The sequence below is a fragment of the Sminthopsis crassicaudata genome, chromosome 1 (assembly GCF_048593235.1).
Source record: "Sminthopsis crassicaudata isolate SCR6 chromosome 1, ASM4859323v1, whole genome shotgun sequence".
NCBI lineage: Eukaryota > Metazoa > Chordata > Mammalia > Dasyuromorphia > Dasyuridae > Sminthopsis > Sminthopsis crassicaudata.
In genome coordinates, this window is record NC_133617.1 from 47,385,300 (window position 1) to 47,404,718 (window position 19,419).

Genomic DNA, 19,419 nt, shown 5'->3' on the forward strand with positions numbered 1-19,419 from the left:
TGATAGCCAAATCACTTCTTTGGTCTTATTCGCAGCTTCCTCATCTGAAAAATGGAGACCATGACAATCTGTTATACTTACCCCACAGGGTGGTTATGGGGATAAAATGAGAGAACATTGTACTTTGCTGGCCTTTGTTGGTTACTAGATCAATTCAGTTCACTCAATAAATATTAATATAATTAATACGGCTCCTGGTAGGCTGTGTGTTAGGGATACAAGAACAATGAATAAAACAGTACCTAGCAAAAGCAGCAGGTTCCTCCCATTGGACTCAGTCCTCTGGGGTTAATAGAGAGATTCAGTTGATAGAAACTTAGATCAAGCTAAATCTATCCTCCTTGAGACTTTTTTTTTTTTTTTTTTTTTTTTTTACCAACAATTAAGCTTACTTTTGTCTTGGGGTACTCTCAGTTCCATGATAGATACTTCTCATCTCTTCCCTTCTCCACCAAGATTCAAAAGACCGGAATGAAAATCATCTACTTAACAAAGCAAATCTAGGGCAGCTAAGTGGCGCAGTGGATAGAGCACCAGCCCTGAAATTAGGAGGTCCTGAGTTCAAATCTGGTCTCAGACACTAACACTTCCTAGCTGTGTGACCCTGGGCAAGTTACTTAACCTCAGTTAAAAAAAAAAAAAAAAAAAAAAAAAAAGTAAATCATTGACCCTTCAGTCAAGAAGAACTAAATTCAAATATGGCCTCCGATATTTAACTGTGTGACTGGGCAAGTTACTTTTTTTTTCTGCCTTAGTTTCCAAATCTGTAAAATGGGCAATAATAATAGTTACCTCTCAGAATTGTAATGAGGATAAAATAAAATGATAATTGTAAAGCACTTTGCAAACCTTAAAGTCTCATTTAAATATTAGTTATTGTTATTATTTTATCATTATCTAATTTTCTTCAAGCTAACTAATCCCAAGTTTCTTCAACCAAACCTCATATGACATAATTTTTAGATCCCTTATTATACTAGCCTCCTTCCCTGTGGATCTAGAAGGAATGGAACAAAATATTCTAGGTGTGGTCTGACCAGGGCAGAGAACAGTGGGACTGTCACCACCCCCTAGAAACAGATTTCAGATTTTGTCGTTGCAATGCAGGTTACTATTCCTCCTCTTTCCCTTTCTTGATTTTTCTTTTTCTAAATTCCAGGAGGAGGTCAGCTCCTTTCCAGTTAAGATTCTCAGATCTAATCTTGTTAACAACAAATCTCTTAAAAATCTTTCTCTTGGCTTTTTCCCCATTTTTTCCATTACAGAACATCTCCTTCCAGCCACTACCCCCTTCCCAGGAGGGAGTTGCTTAGAGTTTCCATCTGTACTGGAGGAAGGAAAAAAAATAGGATTTGGGGACTGATGCAGAATGTGAAGAAGGTAAGGTTCAGAATATGAGTATATTTGGTAGGGTTAGAGGGAAACAGGGAGAACATTTTTCCAGAAATAGGTGATAGAAAATGGGATGATGTTGTTGAACTAAATGTTCTTTTAAAGTCCCTTTTATCTATGACGTTCTGTAATTTTATATACCAAGGGCTAAATGATTGTTATAATATTAAGCACCAAAGGTATTTAGGAAAGATTAATTTCAATGGATACAATCCAGAAAAACTTCATAAATGAGGTGAGAATTAATCTGTGCATTGTAAGATGGCTAAAATATCAAAAGGTAGAGATAATGGCACGGGGGGCTAAAGGCTGCTGGGTATTTCCAGCAGAGGACAGATGTTAGCTAAAACAGAGCTGAAGAAAGTACAAGATATATTTAAGGACTGGTCAATAGAATAGTTGGCTGGAGATCAAGATTTTTGAAGAGTAGGAAATCAGACTGGAAAGATAAAAAAATAAAAGATAAAAGGTAAAAAAAACTAGCCTGAACACCAAGCCACGGTTTGGTTTTCATTTGGAAGTCAATGAAAAACTATCGATGATTTTGGAGTAATGGAATGACCCAATCAGAGCTCTTCGATAAGAAGATTGGATGAGAGTAATTTTCCTGATCAAGTTATACTTCTCTGGCTACCACTCCCCTATAACCCTATTAGAATGTTAGCTCATTGATGACAGGGACTGTTTGCTTTTTGTATTTACCAGTTCCTGGATATTCCTTCCTCCCTGGTTTTCATAAATATTGTTCTTTCCTGTTTTTTCTCACATTCAGCTGATTACTCCTTTTATTTCTCCTTTATCAGCTCTTTATCCATGTCACACCTTTTAACCACTGAAATCCCTCAAGGATTTGGACTATCTTCTCTTTTTTCTCCATATTATTTTGCCAGCTGATATCATGGGCTCCAATAATTTCTTTAGGAAGATAGATGATTGCCATCAAGCCTTAATCTCTCTCCTGTACTCTAGTCCTATATTATTACCAGTAGCTCTCAGACACTTCATCCCAGAGTCTCATACTCAGTGTGTCCAAAACAACTCATCTTTTTCTTCAAACCTTGCCGGCTTCCCAACTTTTCTTATTGCTGTATCAACATCCTCCTGATCCATCCTGGCCACCTCAGTCCTATGCTCTCCTTACTCAGACTCATTCAACTTATCCAACCTATTGTCAAATCTTATTCCCTCACCTCTCACATTTCTCTGTTAATAGAACCACCACTCTGATTAGTATAGGCCCTCATTGCCTCTGAGCTGGACTTGCCCCAGGTCTCTTCCCCACTTCAATCCATCCGCCATTCAGTTAAGTGCAGGTGTGAACCCTACGTTTGGCATTTGCTATTTGACTTTTCCCCCTTTTTCTGACCCTGAATTTTCTCAACCTAAAATGAAGGAATTTAACTAGATAATTTCTAAGAATCTTTCCAGTGTTAAATGATGTTAGCTCTGACAAATAGAGAAGTTTAAAAGAAATTTTTTTAAGGCAATTATCATTCCCAGGATCACACAGCTAACAAATATCTAAGGCCAAATTTGAGCTAAGGTGCTCTTGACTTCAGAGATGCTGCTCTGTCTACCAAACCACTCAGCTGTCCCCAAATAGTTTTTATTTTTATGATACATTTTGTTTATTTTGTCATAAAGACTTAATTTTTGCCTCTGCAAAAGGAAGTACTATAATCATTTTATAATACATAAGACCTTTTTTTTAAATGAATTTCATAAGTTCTATGTGTAATAGTAGAATATCAGAATCAAAGAATATAAAGAATTTATTGATTTCTCATGTAAACTATAGAATAGTTTGATCATTTCATCCCTCTACTGATACTGTATAAATGTTTTTCCTATGGCCTTCTAGCATGGACTATTTTTATCTTTTGTTATTTGGCCTATTGGAGTTCTTTCTTTTGATTTGCATTTATCTTATTAGTGATTTAGAACAGCTTTTCATACTTCTGTATGAAAATTCTTCTTTAAAAACCGTTACTCATTTTTTTAATGTTTATATATTGATGGACAATTCTTGGTCATATATTCATATTAGTTTCAAGTATCTTATAAATCTGAAATTTATTAGAAATATTTATACACTATGCCAAAAGGACTACAAAACTGTGCATACCCTTTGATCCAATAGTGTCACTAGTGGGTCTATATCCCAAAGAAGTCATAAAAGAGGGGAAAGGATCTATATGTGCAAAAATAAGGAAATGTTTAAAAGGATGGTAAATATATAACCTATATCAGTTTGCTTGCTGTCTTGGGGAATGTGGAGATAAGGGAAGGAGGGAGAAAAAATTTGGAATACAAAATCTACAAAAATGAATGTTGAAGATTATCTTTACATGTATTTGGAAAAATAAAATACTATTTTTTTTTAGGAGGAAAAAATTTTTTTAGGTGAGACTATATTCCAAATTCTTTTCTTTCTCTCCCTTTCCTCCCCACTCCCCAAGAGAGCAAGTAATCTGATATCAGTTAAGCATGTACAATCCTTTTAAACATATTTCCATAAGATAAAATGCTATTAAGAAATAAAAATATTTGTTGCAGATTTCTTCCCAATTGAGAATTTCTTTCCTTATCTGAGATACATTGACTTTATGCATAAAAACCCTGACCTTTTTTTATCTTGTGTAGCTAAAATTATTACTTTTCTTTTTTACGTACTCAAAAATTTTATGTATGGGCAATAAACATTATTAACAATGATAATGAAAATAAATAACGATTATTAACAAAGCAAAAATAAATAACTAGCATTTTAATATTTATAAAGCACTTTACAAATATCCCATTTTACTCTGGGAAGTAAGTGGTACTATTATTGTCATCTACAGATAAGGAAACTGAGGCAAGCAGCAATTTAGTTATTTACCCAGAGGGCATACAGCTAGCTGATAGGTGTCTGAGGTTTGATTTGAATTTAGGTCTTCTTGACTCCACATGAACCTTAGGAATCATCCAGTCATAGTTGTGGAAGATACAGCCTTTCTTGCTCCTCTAATTTACATACATACACATTTATATGTGTGTACATGTATGTGCATATATATAAACATATTATATATTAACATGTAATAAATTTATCACATTCATTTCAAACTTAACCAATCATCTTTAAAAGAGGTATTCTTTAATTGCTTCCTTCACTTTTTCATTACCCATTTTTTCAATCCCTTTCAATCTATCTTCTGCTCCCATCACTCTAGTAAAACTATTCTCTCAAAAGTTACCAGTGACTGAATTGACAAATCCAATTGACTTTCTGTACTCCTCATCCTCCTTGATTTCCGTGAAGAAATGAATGCTTTTGAATTGTTCCTTCTTTGTACATTCTGTTCTCTTCCAGGATACTGCAATTTCCTGATTGTTGTCCTACTTTTCAGGTCTATTTCTATATCTCAGTTGTTGGTTATTCTTCTTTCCCAGAATTTAAGGCGGGTATTTATTTCCTCATGTTCTGGCCTCAGAATTATTTTTTCTTATTTCTACCCTCTTTTTCTTGGCAATCCCATTCACTTGTACCTGTGAACTATGACGTCTATGTATAAAATTTAAATTAGCAAGGTGGTGCAATGAAGGGATAGAGCAGTGGACTTTGAGTTAGAAATATCTAACCTTGAATTCTACTATGGACAATTTCTAGCAACTCATGTGTCTCTTTGCTCAGTGTTAGATTCCTGATCCATATAATGAGGACAGCATCTCACTCACAGGATTGTGGGAAAATAATCTTAAAGAGCTACATAAATGCTATTATAATTCTATCTCCAATTACTTTTCAGAAACCTAAATCTCTGTCTCTCTCCCTCTTCGATAATTCCTTTTGATTTCTCCTGATTGTATCTTTGAATTTCACGATTCCCCCAAACCTAAAGCTACTCAATTTCCCCCCATTTTCATCTAAACATAATATTATGCTCTCAATTTATAGCTAAAGATTGAATTCAGCTCTTAATTGTCATTCTAGATATTTCCAGCAATGGCATTTGGTGACCCTTTCCAGGTAAAATTTGGTAAGTCTTATCTTCCTCCTGTACCTTTTTCAGGGCTCACAGTTTGGCTTAAAGTCAGTGTTAAAATTAAAAAAAAAAAAATGACATGCAAAGTGAATTGAAATGGAGTTAGTGAGGGCTGTGCAGAGTCACCAACTTAACTCTCTCCTCCAGAGCCATCTGGTTCCAAGGACAAGATATAGATCAGAACAACTGGAGATGGCTCTCAGTGTTTTTAAAGAAAAAAAAAAAAGACAGTTTTTTCCCTTGGGTAAAAACTGAGAGGGAGAGACAAGGAAATGGCTTTTTTTTTTTTTTTCCTGGTCTGTGACATGTGACATTATAATAATTTGCTCTTGAGAATGTGAAGGTTTCTTTCCCTTACTACCTTAACTGCTGGATCCTAGATGTACTCAGCCTAGATTAGAGAGGCTTGGAAAAATGTCCCTCGCTCCAGTTCTGGTTTTGGTTGTCTACCCCTCAATAGATGTTTTTCTAGATGCCCATTATGTGCACCAGGTGTCCTCTGTGGTGGGGATAAATCTCTGCTCTTAAGCGCTCACAGCCTAATGTCATATGCAATCAGCTGTGTACAGACAAGCAACATGCGAATAAATTGGATAGAATCAGCAGAGAGAAGTCATTAGCACAAAAGGAAGTTAGAAGTTCTGTTCATGTCATTGGATGGTAAGCCCCTTGAGAGCAGGAACCTCCTTTTGCCTCTTTTTGTATCCCCGGCACTTAGCACAGAGTAGGTGATGATAAACATTTTTTGACTATGTGGCTGGTTTCTGGCCAGGAGGTGGGAGGGTACAGATCAGAGCAGAACCAAGATCCTCTGCCAGTGAGTGGTTGAGTGATAGGCTTTCTTGATTCTAGTCTATTAGGAATAAAGGGTGAGTATTGTGCTTTGCCTGAGATATTTTCTTCCCTAATTCAGCCCCTTGTGTAGGAGACAACTGTGGTGGGCTCCTGAGCCCCCCTCCTGCTGCTTAACTGGGGGAATACGAATGAATTTCCTCATCTGTAAAACTCAATTCAACAGGGACAGCTAGGAAGCATAATGGATAGAACACACCAGTCCTGCAGTCAGGAGGACCTGAGTTCCAATTCTACCTCAGCTATATATTCCCTGAGCAAGTCACTTAACCCTGATTGCCTCAAAAAACAGATAAATTCTCAATTTATTATAGTATCCCTTAAATGCTAGGCTTACAAAGACAAAAATTAGCCTTCAAAAAATTTACTTTGGTGGTGATTGGTGGGAGATTAGGAAAAAGGAAGGGAAAGCATTTATACATAAATTATAATAATGATATTTATATATAAATTATGACAATATATATTATATATATAAAGCATTTATATAATGGTTATTATATACCAAACACTGAGCTAACTACTTTTTTTCCCCCTGAGGCAGTTGGGATTAAGTGACTTGCTCAGGGTCACACAGCTGGGAAGAGTTAAATGTTTGAGACTAGATTTGAACTCAGGTCCTCTTGACTGCTTGTACAGATTCTCACAAACAACCTTGCAAGGTGGATGGTGTTATTATACTTTCTCACGGGTGAGTAAACTGAGGCAACTGGTAAATGTCTGAGGCAGGATTTGAATTTGTTTTCCTGACCCCAGAGCTCTAACCGATCTGCCAACAGCTGCCTCTGAGAGATGGATGAGGTAAAACGGGCACCGGGAGAAGAAAGGGCCCCAACAATGGCCGAGGGTCACATAGGAAGGAGGGGCTGAGCCTGGACCGAGGCCTGAAGGAAGAGAAATGTTCTGAGAGGCCGAGGGAGTGGTGTGTTCTGGGCAGGGAACAGCTTGTGCCAGACCATGGAGGTAGGAGATGGAACGTGATGTTCAGGGGACAGTTAAGCAGTTGGGCCTTCCTGGAACAAAGAATACCCATGGGCCAATGCTAAGAAATGAGGCTGGAATCGGGGATAAGCATTAGTGCACCACTGCCCTCATGGGGCAGCTGGAAGGAAAGCACATGATGAAGTGCAGGTGTTTCAGGTAGTTATCAAATATATTTCCATCTAAATATAGTGTTTGTCAAATCATGTTCCCGGCATGGATCTGATTCTCGTCTCCCCTGGAACAAAGGCCAGTCCAGAATGAGGGAATATCAAGAAAACAAGCACTTAGAATCAGGGCTACGAGGGTACCCACAGGCCCCGAGATGATGCTGGGGGATCGGGGTCAGACTTGCTTGGGTGCTCTGTTCCAGCCTACAGTCTGAGGAGAGCTGGAGATGGGGCTCTGGGTTCCCCAGACTCACTGGGCAGGCAAGTCCTGAGCAGGTCCTTAAGGTCCTGGAACTGATTTGGACAAAGGGAGGAGCCAGGGCTGACCTCAGAGCAACAACGGGGCTGTGGGCTCTTTCCCATGGGAAAGACCAGGTGAGGGTCACTAGGGAGGAAGAAGCAGCAGTACCTGGGCCTGATAAAACTCTGGAATGGAAGGAAGGAATCCTAGTCTATCTCCTGACCTCGGCTTCACTAGATTGGCCGCATGGACATGGCAAAGACCCTTCCCCTCTCTGGAACTGCTCTGTGTAAAAAGAGGTGGTCCCTTTCAGTTCTACCATTGTGTTCCCTATTCCTTTCAGTGTGAAGAAGATTCATCCCCTGAGAGTGTACTGGTCATTCATCTCCTCAGCTTGAGATGCTTTCTGAGGACTCCTGGGGAATAAGGGGTCTCTCCCCTGTAGGGAGAGGCTCTTAGAAGATACTACTCTGGGGGCAGAAGGTTTTAAAGGCCTGTGAGAAGCAACAGTTCTAGAATTATACAATCTCGGAGCTGGAAGGAACCAGGAGGGTCATGGGTCATTTGGGGCAACCCCTTTCTGACCCTCCTAAGTCATGGCATTGGGAGCTGGAGAAGACCATGGAGATCATTTTATAGATGAGGAAATAGGATACACACCACATAAATACAACTATATCCCAGAGAGGGCAAGATTGCTTAGTAAATAAGCAAGGTTAGGATTCAAATCTGGGTCATTTAATTCCAAAATCTCGGCTTTTCCCATTTCATGAAATCTCCTGTGGGACGGTCTGACTTTTGAGGTCATCCTCACCTTAGTAATTGTGAATTCTGTGAGTTTTGGTAAAACATTTTCCCGGATAAAGGATGCTCCAAGGACAAAGAAGCAGAGTTATGGGATTGTATCAATGAGGTCCTCAGACAAGATTTTATTCTTCGTTTTACTGGGAATAAGATGAGTCAGACTGATTCTGTCTCAAGGGAGGAATCCTCTAATTTAAAGATTAAACTATATGGTGAGAATCTCCTGGTTCTCATGGAACCCAAGATGGGAAACTCCCACAACCACCATCATCCTGCATTTTTTTTTTTTTTTTTTTTGATGAGACAATTGGTATTAAGTGACTTGCTCGAGGTCACACAGCTAGGAAGTGTTGTCTGATGACAGATTTGAACTCTGGTCCTCTGACTCCAGGGCCAGTGCTCTATCCACTGCACCATGTAGCTGTCCCCATAACGCAAGTGCTTACTGTGTACTAGGTACTGTGCTAAGCACTGGAGATACAAAGAAAGGCAAAAATCCCTGCTTTCTGAGAGGACACCTACCTACGGGATAGACAACATGCAAATAGCTATGTAATAGAAAACATACACAAAGTGGGGGGGGGTTATCTCAGAGGGAAAGGACAAGAGGGACAAGAGCATTCCAAGAACAGGGGACAGTCACTCAAAAGGAGAGGGAGCACCCTATGTGAGAGCAAGAAAGCTAATGTTGCAGAGAGAATGGAAGAGTAGGAACAGGTGAAGTCACGAAGGGTTTTAAAAGCTAAATGGAGGATTTTCTTGATCCTGGAGGTGATAAGGAGCCAATGAGTTTATGGATAGGACAGTGGCTTGGCCAGCGCTTTAGGAAGATGACAGCAGAGTGGAAGATAAAGCGGATTAAAGGCAGGGGGAGATTTTGGGCAGGAAGATCAGCCAGCAAGCTTTTGCTGTAGTCGCTTCTCTCTCAACTCTAGATTTGGGCTCCAGCTTTGGGGATAGAGATCACATTCATAGGGAGTCCTTTATAGGAAGTTCCCTGATATTCAATCAACATTTAATAAGTGAATACTATGTGGCAGGCACTAACACTAAAAGCTGTGAATATGAAGAAAGGCAAGATAGTCCCTGCTCTCAAAGAGCTCACATTTTAACGGGGGAGAAAATATATGCAAATATGGACAAGACAGAGTAGATGGAAGTAAACTTGGGGATGGGGGAGGCGTATCTCCTGCTTCCTCTTTAAATTTTGACTCTGCCTTGTTTTGGGGATTATCCTTAGGATGGAGCAGATATAACCAGAGGAGGAACTAAGAGGCTAAAGATATGTCCAGCGTAGATTGGGCTGATGGTGGAGAAAGAAGGGGAAACAGTTTAGCACTCCACAGGTGTGCAGCTTTGTGGGGACACATCCTCTCATGGATGCTCTTCTGGCAAGTACCTGGACCTCATCCCTTCCTCTTTTCTCCTTACCCAAGACTTGTGGAGAAGCAATTATTTTAACAAAAGAGGGTTCAAACACTTATTTTGAATTTCAAGAAACTTTATCATGCTGCCACTCTGGACAGCCCATTTCTATAGGAATCACAAGTATATGAAAGAGGAAGAGGCTGGAAGCTTTTAGTCTCTGGTGGTGTTATATAGGAAGATGAAAGGGGGCTGTCAGTCCTGGCAGGGGCAGCTTGTCCAAAGCGGTAGAGGAAAGCAGAGGGAGGCAAGTGTAGCTGGGGGAAGGACCCTTTTAAGATGATATCTGGAGGCTGATTGCCCTCAGCCCCTCCCTAGGACTCCAGCTTTAAACTGTTCCTCTGGTCTGTTTGCTTCATGGGAGAAAGGGCTCTCGGGCTCTCCTCACTCTGGAAGGACTAGATTGGGCCGCTCTGTTTGACCCAATAAATAGCTAAACCTGATTTCTTTTGTTCGCACACACATGTTCCAGTAGCACCCCTACATCGGTCTCTCCCTGATGGTTACTGAGTGAAAAGATGTGAGGGTTGGGAGCCAAATTCTTTCCCTTCTGGGTCTTGAGTAGAGACCACCTGGAAAGGCCTTCCCTCCTGGTTAGCAGAGAACAGGTAGGAGAGTGGAGGCAGCCAGTAGCCCCAGCCACAGACAGAAGAAAGGAGATGAGGTGATTAAGGTGGGGTATTATAGAGGGAATCTGAATACTGGCTTGGCTGTTTACCAGTGTGTAACGGGAGATGAGCTTCCTTCCTCTCTCCCTCTCTCATTTTTCCCATCTGTAAAATGAAGGGTTGGACTAGATGAAATCTCAGGTCCCTTTTCAGAGCCAGATGCTGAGGGTCTGGTGGAGTTCTACCGGGGGCTTAGACTCCCAGGGGGATATCTCTTCAGTTCCTTATCCTCACTCTGGAATTCCTTTTCCACTCCTCATACTGTCAAACACTCACTTCCTACCCATCATTGCTCCTACTTCAGGTGACAGAGCTGAGAGCTGGAGGAATCACTGACGTGGGGGAGATTTTGCCATGTTGCCTCTCTACATAATTTTAAATTTAGGATGTCTAAGCATCTGGATTGGGGAGTTAAAGGAAAGTGGGGGGCTTCTGCTACCAAGCAAGGAGTCCTAGACATTAACTCGTTCCAAACTGAAGTTCTCCGGTCTTTTCCCCAGTCTCCCACTGCCATCCAGTTGAGGGAGGGGTGAGATTTGGGGCAGGTAGCAGTGGTAGGAGGACTCAGAAGGGTGAGAGAGATTTGGACTTGATAGAGGAATAAACATTTAAATTCTTAGCAATAACAACCGTCCTATAAAAAGAACGGACTATTTCCAGAGACAGTGAGCTCCCCATCATGGCAGGTATCCAAGCAAAAGCTGAATGATCATATGCACACTGGGACGTTGCTGCTGAAGCAGGGCTTCAAATAGAGACCTTCTGAGGTCCTTTCCAGAAGAATGAGCAGTGAATGAAAGAGGCCGGCATCCCAGAGACAGTGAAAACTACTCCATTCAAGTTTTATTGTTCCCTCTCTGGGTCTGGGGAAACCCAGAATGCATCCCCCCATCCCTATCCTGAATGGGCTACCCTGAACCCTAGGGTTTGCAGAGGTGAGACTTCAGGCTGGGACAGGGAGAAGGGTCTGAGGCTGGTTAGCCCAATCCAGACCCAGGCTTACAAGCCCATGTGTCCCCCATACTGGCTCAGGAAGAAGCCTGCTCCTTCTTAACCTCATGGGAATGTAATCCTGGGGGGGGGTAAGGGGATAGGGGGCTCTTAGGGTCCCTCAGCTCTCTCCTCAGGGGTACCTGCACAGCAGAAACAAAGCCTTCCCCTAGTATCCCCAATCACCCTGGCTTTCTAAGGCCTTAGCAGCCAGTCCAGGGATACTGGCTCAGGATAAAGGCTGTTCAGGAGAAAGATCATTAAGCCCACCCCCAAGTCTTCAATCGAGATTCTATCTTTCTTCCTCCTCCCTCAGGTCCAGCAGAGGTGGGGACAGAAATGAGATGGAGAAATAAGTAAAGGGTCCTAGTCCAGGCCTATGGAGTCCGTGCTCCATCAGATTCTGGGAAATTTCCCACGACAACCGAATCCTCAGACAGTCTGCAGACCAGTCATCCAGGTTTCATCCCTGAGCCAGACCATCTGGTAGCCCTGAGCCGGACCAGGCTATGTTGCTGGGACGTGGCCATTGGCCAGCTGGCTGGGCCCAGCCCCCCGAGCAACCCTGGCCCGGGGAAGGGTACAAGTGTCTGTTTTGTCATTGGACTGAAGCCTCCCATTCTTCTGTCGGAGTGCCTCGGACTGCTCATCACTTGTATTCTGTTCTTCCAAGTCACTCCTTATGTCATTCTGCATCTGAAAACCAGAGGCCAAGAGGGGAAGCACCAAGAGCAAAGGGATGAGAGAAATGAAGAGACAGAGATGGGAAAGGAGAACAGAGTAAGAAAGAAGGGGAGAGTGGAGACGAGGGGAATAGAACAAGAGTAAGAAAGAAGGGGAGAGGAGACAAGGGGAATAGAACAAGAGTAAGAAAGAAGGGGAGAGTGGAGACAAGGGGAATAGAACAAGAGTAAGAAAGAAGGGGAGAGGAGACAAGGGGAATAGAACAAGAGTAAGAAAGAAGGGGAGAGTGGAGACAAGGGGAATAGAACAAGAGTAAGAAAGAAGGGGAGAGTGGAGACAAGGGGAATAGAACAAGAGTAAGAAAGAAGGGGAGAGGAGACGAGGGGAATAGAACAAGAGTAAGAAAGAAGGGGAGAGTGGAGACGAGGGGAATAGAACAAGAGTAAGAAAGAAGGGGAGAGTGGAGACGAGGGGAATAGAACAAGAGTAAGAAAGAAGGGGAGAGTGGAGACGAGGGGAATAGAACAAGAGTAAGAAAGAAGGGGAGAGTGGAGACGAGGGGAATAGAACAAGAGTAAGAAAGAAGGGGAGAGTGGAGACGAGGGGAATAGAACAAGAGTAAGAAAGAAGGGGAGAGTGGAGACAAGGGGAATAGAACAAGAGTAAGAAAGAAGGGGAGAGTGGAGACAAGGGGAATAGAACAAGAGTAAGAAAGAAGGGGAGAGTGGAGACGAGGGGAATAGAACAAGAGTAAGAAAGAAGGGGAGAGTGGAGACAAGGGGAATAGAACAAGAGTAAGAAAGAAGGGGAGAGTGGAGACGAGGGGAATAGAACAAGAGTAAGAAAGAAGGGGAGAGTGGAGACAAGGGGAATAGAACAAGAGTAAGAAAGAAGGGGAGAGGAGACAAGGGGAATAGAACAAGAGTAAGAAAGAAGGGGAGAGTGGAGACGAGGGGAATAGAACAAGAGTAAGAAAGAAGGGGAGAGTGGAGATGAGGGGAATAAAACAGTAAGAAAGGGGAGAGTTGAGACAAGAGGAATAAAATAGTGTAAAAGTGATGACGAGGAATAAATGAGACACAGTCAGAGAGCAAAGGCAAAGAAGGAGAAAAGAATCAGGAGAGAAGCAAAGAAATAGGGGAAATATACACATATGAGGAAAGAGATGATAGCAGAGATAAAGGGAGAATTGGGAAATGGAGATTGTCACGGGCTTGGGATCAGACTCCCTGCCGGAACCCCTTGGGTGCCTATTGGCACTGGGATGCCAGGCCTGGGTCCCCATCTTTCCACCACCCAGACTCCCCTGCGCCCCAAGGACCAGGCTTCCTGTTCACTTGCCCCTGCTCTGTCTGAAATGGGCCTAGGACAGGTTCACTGGGCCTTAAGAGCATCAGGGGCCAGGGCCCAGCCCCAGATCTGTACATACCCTGCCAGCTAAAACAAACTTGTAGACCATACGGAGGATGAGACCGGACCAGAAGACATGGAGAACCTGAAGGATCATGAGGAGGGCATTGAAGAAATAGTATCCAAAGAAGGGCTGGAATTTGATCATGGAATCATAGTAGGTAGTGTAGAGAATTCTGCAGGAGAAAGAGGAACTTGGGTCACTGTGGGGCCAGGCTCCCAGAAATCTGTCCCACTTATGGGGAGGGCTTGGAATCTAGACAAATCTTGGTCACCAGAAATGGGAGGGGATGGAACAGGAACCCCAAGAATAGCATCCTGAAAGACCCCTAGCTCCGTCTGGACTGGCCAGGGCCCATCACTAGGAAGGCCATACTTGTCATTGGAGGGACAACTCTGGGAAGCAGGTGGTCCTCAATGAGGAGGGCTTGGGACCCCAGGTCTCTCCCATGGATCACACTAAGTCCCCCTCTGCCCCCCCACCCCATCTCTTGAGACCAGGCTCACTTGGTTGGGAAGATAATGAGCCGGGTAACGATGAACACCAGGGCAAAGATGATGAAGAGTGTGTCACAGATATGCCTCCGCTGTGCATAATTAAACATTTTACAGGCCTGGGAGGGAAAGGAAGAGAAAGAAAAAGAGAAAGAAAGAATTTTAGAATCAACTAATCTCAAGATCTGGGAGGGAGCTGAGAGGGCACCTAGTTCCACCCATATTGGAACAGGGATCCCCTTTAGGGCTCGACAAGTGATCACCCAGAATTCACGTGAAGATTTCAGATGATGCAAACTTACTGCTTCCTTGGGGACAGCCCATTCTACTTTCAGAGAGCTCGATAGATGCTTGGGAAGTTTTTCTTTATCCCCAGCCAACACCTGCCTCTCCCTTATTGTTCCATTCTTAGCCCATCCTGAACAAGTGACCACCTTTTATCAAGCCTTCTAATTCCTTCATTCGATCATGTTTGCCACATTCCATTTGACATCCCGGTCCTCCTTGGCTAGAAAATCTCCAGTTCTTTCCGGCTTCGTTCTTGTCACTCTCCCTTCCACAAGTGTCTCTTCCCATCACACTTGAACAAGAGTTTGAGCAAGGCAGAGCCCAGAGTGACTTAACTCTCTCCTTCTGGGCACTGGGATTTTCCAGATGCAGCCCAACATCCTGCTACCCTTTCTGGGGCCAGCGTATCCCACGGCTGATTCATTCTGGGCTCGCCATCCACCAAAACCCCCTGGGTATTTTCAGAGCCTAACCACACCTTCCCCAGCTTGTGCTTGTAAAATTGACAGAAGTACTGCATGCTGCTTAAGATTTTGAGGGACCCCTGACTGTCATCTAGTTTGTTAAAACTGATCCAGCAAATTGTCTTCTGCAGGTTTTCTAAGCTACTTTTTCGAAATCTACCTACCCTGTCTTGTTCCCCTTCTTCTAGCCTTACCTTCTATTAAATTAATCCTTAAGCTTTTATTAAATGCCTACTATATGTTTTGTTCTAGGGAATACAAAGAAAAAAAAAAAAAAGAAATAGTTCCAGACTTTAAAGTTTACTTGTTCAAGGAGAAGATAACTGGTACACATAAATACATAAATTATATTTAAATAACAGTTGGGAGGAATTAATAAAGACCTCATGTGGGGGGTAACCTTTGAGATAACATTCAAGGGAACTCAATATTCTAAGATGTGGAAATAAGAGAGAAATAAGAGCACAGGAGATGATCTGTGTAAAAAACAAAGAGATGAAAGAGAGATTACCACATGTGAGGAATAGTGAAAATGCCTGTTTGGCTGGACTGGAGAGTATGTGAAAGGAAGGAACATGTGATCAACTTAGAGAGGTAGGCCTGAGACAGGCTGTGAAGAAAGGGCTTTAAATGCCAAACAGAGGAGCCGAAATGAAGTCTCTATTTAATCTGAGGGGCCCCAGGAAAACCCTGAAGCTTTTTCAGTAGGTAAGTGAAACGGACCATTTTAGGAATATTATATAGGATGGAAAAATGAATTGAAGTGGAGAGCGATTTGAAGGCTCCTAGGGAGACCATTCAGGGCTTGCTGGTTAAGAGTTACAGCAGAGACAGGGTCAGTCAGATGTGTCTCAAACATTTACTGTGTGACTCAGGGCAAGACACCTAACCTCATCTCTAAAATGAGCTGGAGAAGGAAATGGCAAGTCACTGTAGTATCTCTGCCAAGAAAAACCCCAAATGGGGTCATAAAAAATTGGTCATGAGTGAAACAAGTGAACAATAATCGCCACCACCACAACCACCCATCAGGACACTACCGTGATAGTCCACAGTCAAAGCTAGAGACAGCGAGGACTCGAATTATCGTGATGGTCATAGGATGGGAGAAAGGAAGGAACATTTATTAAGCACCTACTATGTGCAAGGCACAGTGCTAAGCACTTTGAAGGGACTTTAAAAAATTTAAAAATTGACTGCAACAATATAATGAAAACGACAAAGGAGGAAGCATTTATTAAGTGTCCACTACGTACCAAATACTTAACAAAAATCTCATTTGGTACAAAATCAATCTACAGGAGATGTAGTTAGCACTATTACTTTATGGAATTAGCTATAATAACAAAAAATTTATTTTGGAAAAACAATCAAGGAAAATATTGGAGAAAGACGGAAATGAAGGGGGCAAAATGTTTCCAGACCTCAAATTACACAAGAAAGAGTAATCACAAAAGCTATCTGGTACGGCTTAAAAAAAGGAAAAAGGAAAAGGATTGGTGAAATAAATTAGTCAAGAATCAAAAACAACCAAACACAATAACCTAGTCACTGACTGGAAAAATCCAAATTACTTATGGAAGAATTCTTATTTGACAACAATGACTCAGAAAACTGCAAAAGAATATGGCAGGAATTAGGTTTGGGCCAGTCTTTTATACCATTTACTACAAGTAAGTTCAATACGGATATGTACTTGAGTAAAGTTCACACTGTAAAAAATGAGAAGAGAACCAGATCAAGTACCCTTCATAGCTATGGTTCAGAAATTCTTAAGCAAAAAAGGGGCAGAAGTAATCATAAAAGATAAATAAATTTGTACAAAACTTTTACACTAACAAAAATCAATGCCAGTAAGATAAGAAGGGAATTATTGGGAAAAAAAGTCATTCCAACAAGTATCTCTAATATCTAAGATGTATAGGGAATTAATACAAATATTTAAGATAAAAAACTATTCTCTATCGAATAAGTGGACTGTGAACAAATTGTTCTGAGAGGAATTTCAAACTATTAATAACTGTCTAAAAGATTATCCTAAATTAGTGAAGAAAAATTCAATAGCACTGTGGTGAGTGGGATGGTGAGTTGATAAGGGAGGTATGGTAGAATTTTTCCTTATAGGAGTGAGGGCCTTGTTAAGGTTGTGTACCACAAATTTTAGTGAACCCAGTAGGGACTGCTGCTCATATTTTCCTTCCCAAACTCTGTGCATGTGTGTGTATACACACTGGATGAATCTCTTCCTCCATTAAAAAAAGAAAAATTCAAATCAAAATTTCAAAGGTTTAACTTCACACCTGTAAAATTATCAAAGATGACAAAAAAATTAGTAAAAAGTAAGTGCTGGAAGGGCTTCAGAAAAACAGGCACACTTTTGGTCAAACAGTAAGCTGGAAAGAACTTTAGAGTTATTTTTTAGAAATTAACAAAATATCTACTCATTGACCCAGAGAAGGTGTATTGATTGGTGGAAAAAGCAATGACTTTGGAGCCAGATGACCTGGATTCAAATCTTCACTGCTATCTTGTTTCTTCTCTCTCCTACCTATATGACTTTAAGCATATTAACCTCTGTGTGCCTTAGTTTCCTCATTTGTAAAATAATGTTTGACTAGATTCTTTTCAGTTTGAAATCTATGATCTTACTACTATGCAACTATCCCAGAGATAGTAGGGATAGGAGGAAAATCTCATAAACATCAAAATACTTATTATTAATTTTTTTTTTGTGGGAGCAAAGTAGAAACAAAATATATTCTCACTGACTGGGGACCGGCTAAACAAACTGCAGTACATAAAGGCCTATTATTGTGCCATAATTAATGATGAATATGAAAAATTCAGAGAAACAAAAAAAAAATTATATAAATTGATAAGCAGAATCAGGAAAAAAAAAAAAAACCAAAAACCATACACTGTGACTTCCACAATATTAAATGGAAAGAATAAGAAATCAGAACTAAACACTATGTGATAATAAAGAGAAGAGATGAGAAAATGGATCTCCTTCCCTTCTGGGTGGTAGTGGAGGGGTGGGAGCACAGAACAATACATATCCTGTATTGTCATGCAGATGACAACAAAAGATGTCAATATAGAATTTTTTCATATTGATAAGTACAAAAGAGAAAAATAGAAATGTAGGCTATGAGTATAGGAAAGTTGAGCAGGAAGACTAATTAATGGATTGCCATCTGGGTGGGAGAGTTGGAGATGATTTTGTAGCCTTCTTTGGGCTGAAGTTCTATTTCCTCAAACACAAACCTTGGGAACATTCCACTGGGACATCCATACTTTCCCATTAATACATTTGTCCATTAATACATTCCCACTTCTCTCTACAATTATACAGTACTTTAAAGGTTTGCAAAGTATTTTACATCTATTATCTCATTTGATCTTCACCTCCTCTTCCTTGCCCTGCTACTACAGCCCAGGTTTTCTGACTTCACATCTTTTTCCCACAGTACCATAATATTTGATAGAATTTAAGGGACATCAGTGATCATCGAATCTCATCTATCTCTGACCAGAACTCCTCCGACATCCTCCACTAGGGGCTACCCAGTTTTGGCTTGAAGACTTCCCAAGAGGGAGAAACTCTTCACTTACCAAGCCATTCCATCTATTCCACTTGTTGGACAGCTCTTATTAGGAAGTTTTCCCTGTCTTTAAACCTAAATCTCTTTATAACTTCCCCCTGGATCTCCTAGTTCCACCACACACAAATCCAATCTTTCTCACACACGATAGCCTTTCAGACACTTTCAGGTCATTATCAAGTTCCCTTAAGTCTTTTCTTCTTCAGTTAAAGATTCCCATTTCTTTTAAACAACACTTAATCTAGAGTCCTTTTATTATCCTGGCAATGGATGCTGCGATTTACCAATATTCTTCCTACAATGAAGTAGGAAGAACTTACTATAAGCTCCAGATATATTCTGACCAGGGGAGAGTTCAGTGGGACTAATATTTCCCCGGTACTAGAATTCCCTATGAAAAAAAAACAGAAGGAAGGGTATCGGGTGAGTTGCCCATGGTCACACAGTTGGTTAATGAATGTTCCTGCTTTTTTTTTTTTTTTAGATTGGAGGCTTTGAATCCTATCTGGGCTTATGGAATTTCAAGGGAAAGAGACCTTATTTTCCCATAACTGGGGATATGCTGGTCAATGTTTAAAGATCAGCTCTTTGGTAGGGGAGAAAAGTATACACACAACATATGTAAGTTTAATCTATTTTTTTTTTTTTTTTTTTTTTGCTGAGGCAATTGGGGTTAAGTGACTTGCCCAGGGTCAACAGCTAGGAAGTGTTAAGTGACTGAGACCAGATTTGAACTCAGATCCTCCTGACTTCAGGGCTGGTGCTTTATCCACTGCACCACCTAGCTGCCCCTAATCTACATTATTAAATTTTTTTTTCACTTGCTTATTTTTCCTTTTTTCTTTCTTCTTCTTTTTAAAAATAGTAACAATAATAATGCTATAGAAAAATCCATGACTTCCCCAGGTCTGGAACACTCAAT

General features: G+C 41.1%; 1 protein-coding gene across 2 annotated transcripts in view; it reads right to left on the minus strand.

The window, feature by feature from the left end:
- Window positions 1-11,377: 11,377 nt before the first annotated feature.
- The window catches only part of LOC141561618 (ceramide synthase 4-like), a 50,660-nt gene continuing 42,618 nt past the window's right edge, over window positions 11,378-19,419 (minus strand). For both annotated transcript variants that reach the window (XM_074301497.1, XM_074301507.1), the window contains exons 9-11: window positions 14,153-14,259; window positions 13,665-13,821; window positions 11,378-12,247 (exon numbers count right to left, since the gene is read on the minus strand). In XM_074301497.1, coding sequence (XP_074157598.1) covers window positions 12,059-12,247; window positions 13,665-13,821; window positions 14,153-14,259 — 453 coding nt within the window. In that variant the 3' untranslated portion in view covers window positions 11,378-12,058. The remainder of the gene's footprint in view (window positions 12,248-13,664; window positions 13,822-14,152; window positions 14,260-19,419) is intronic.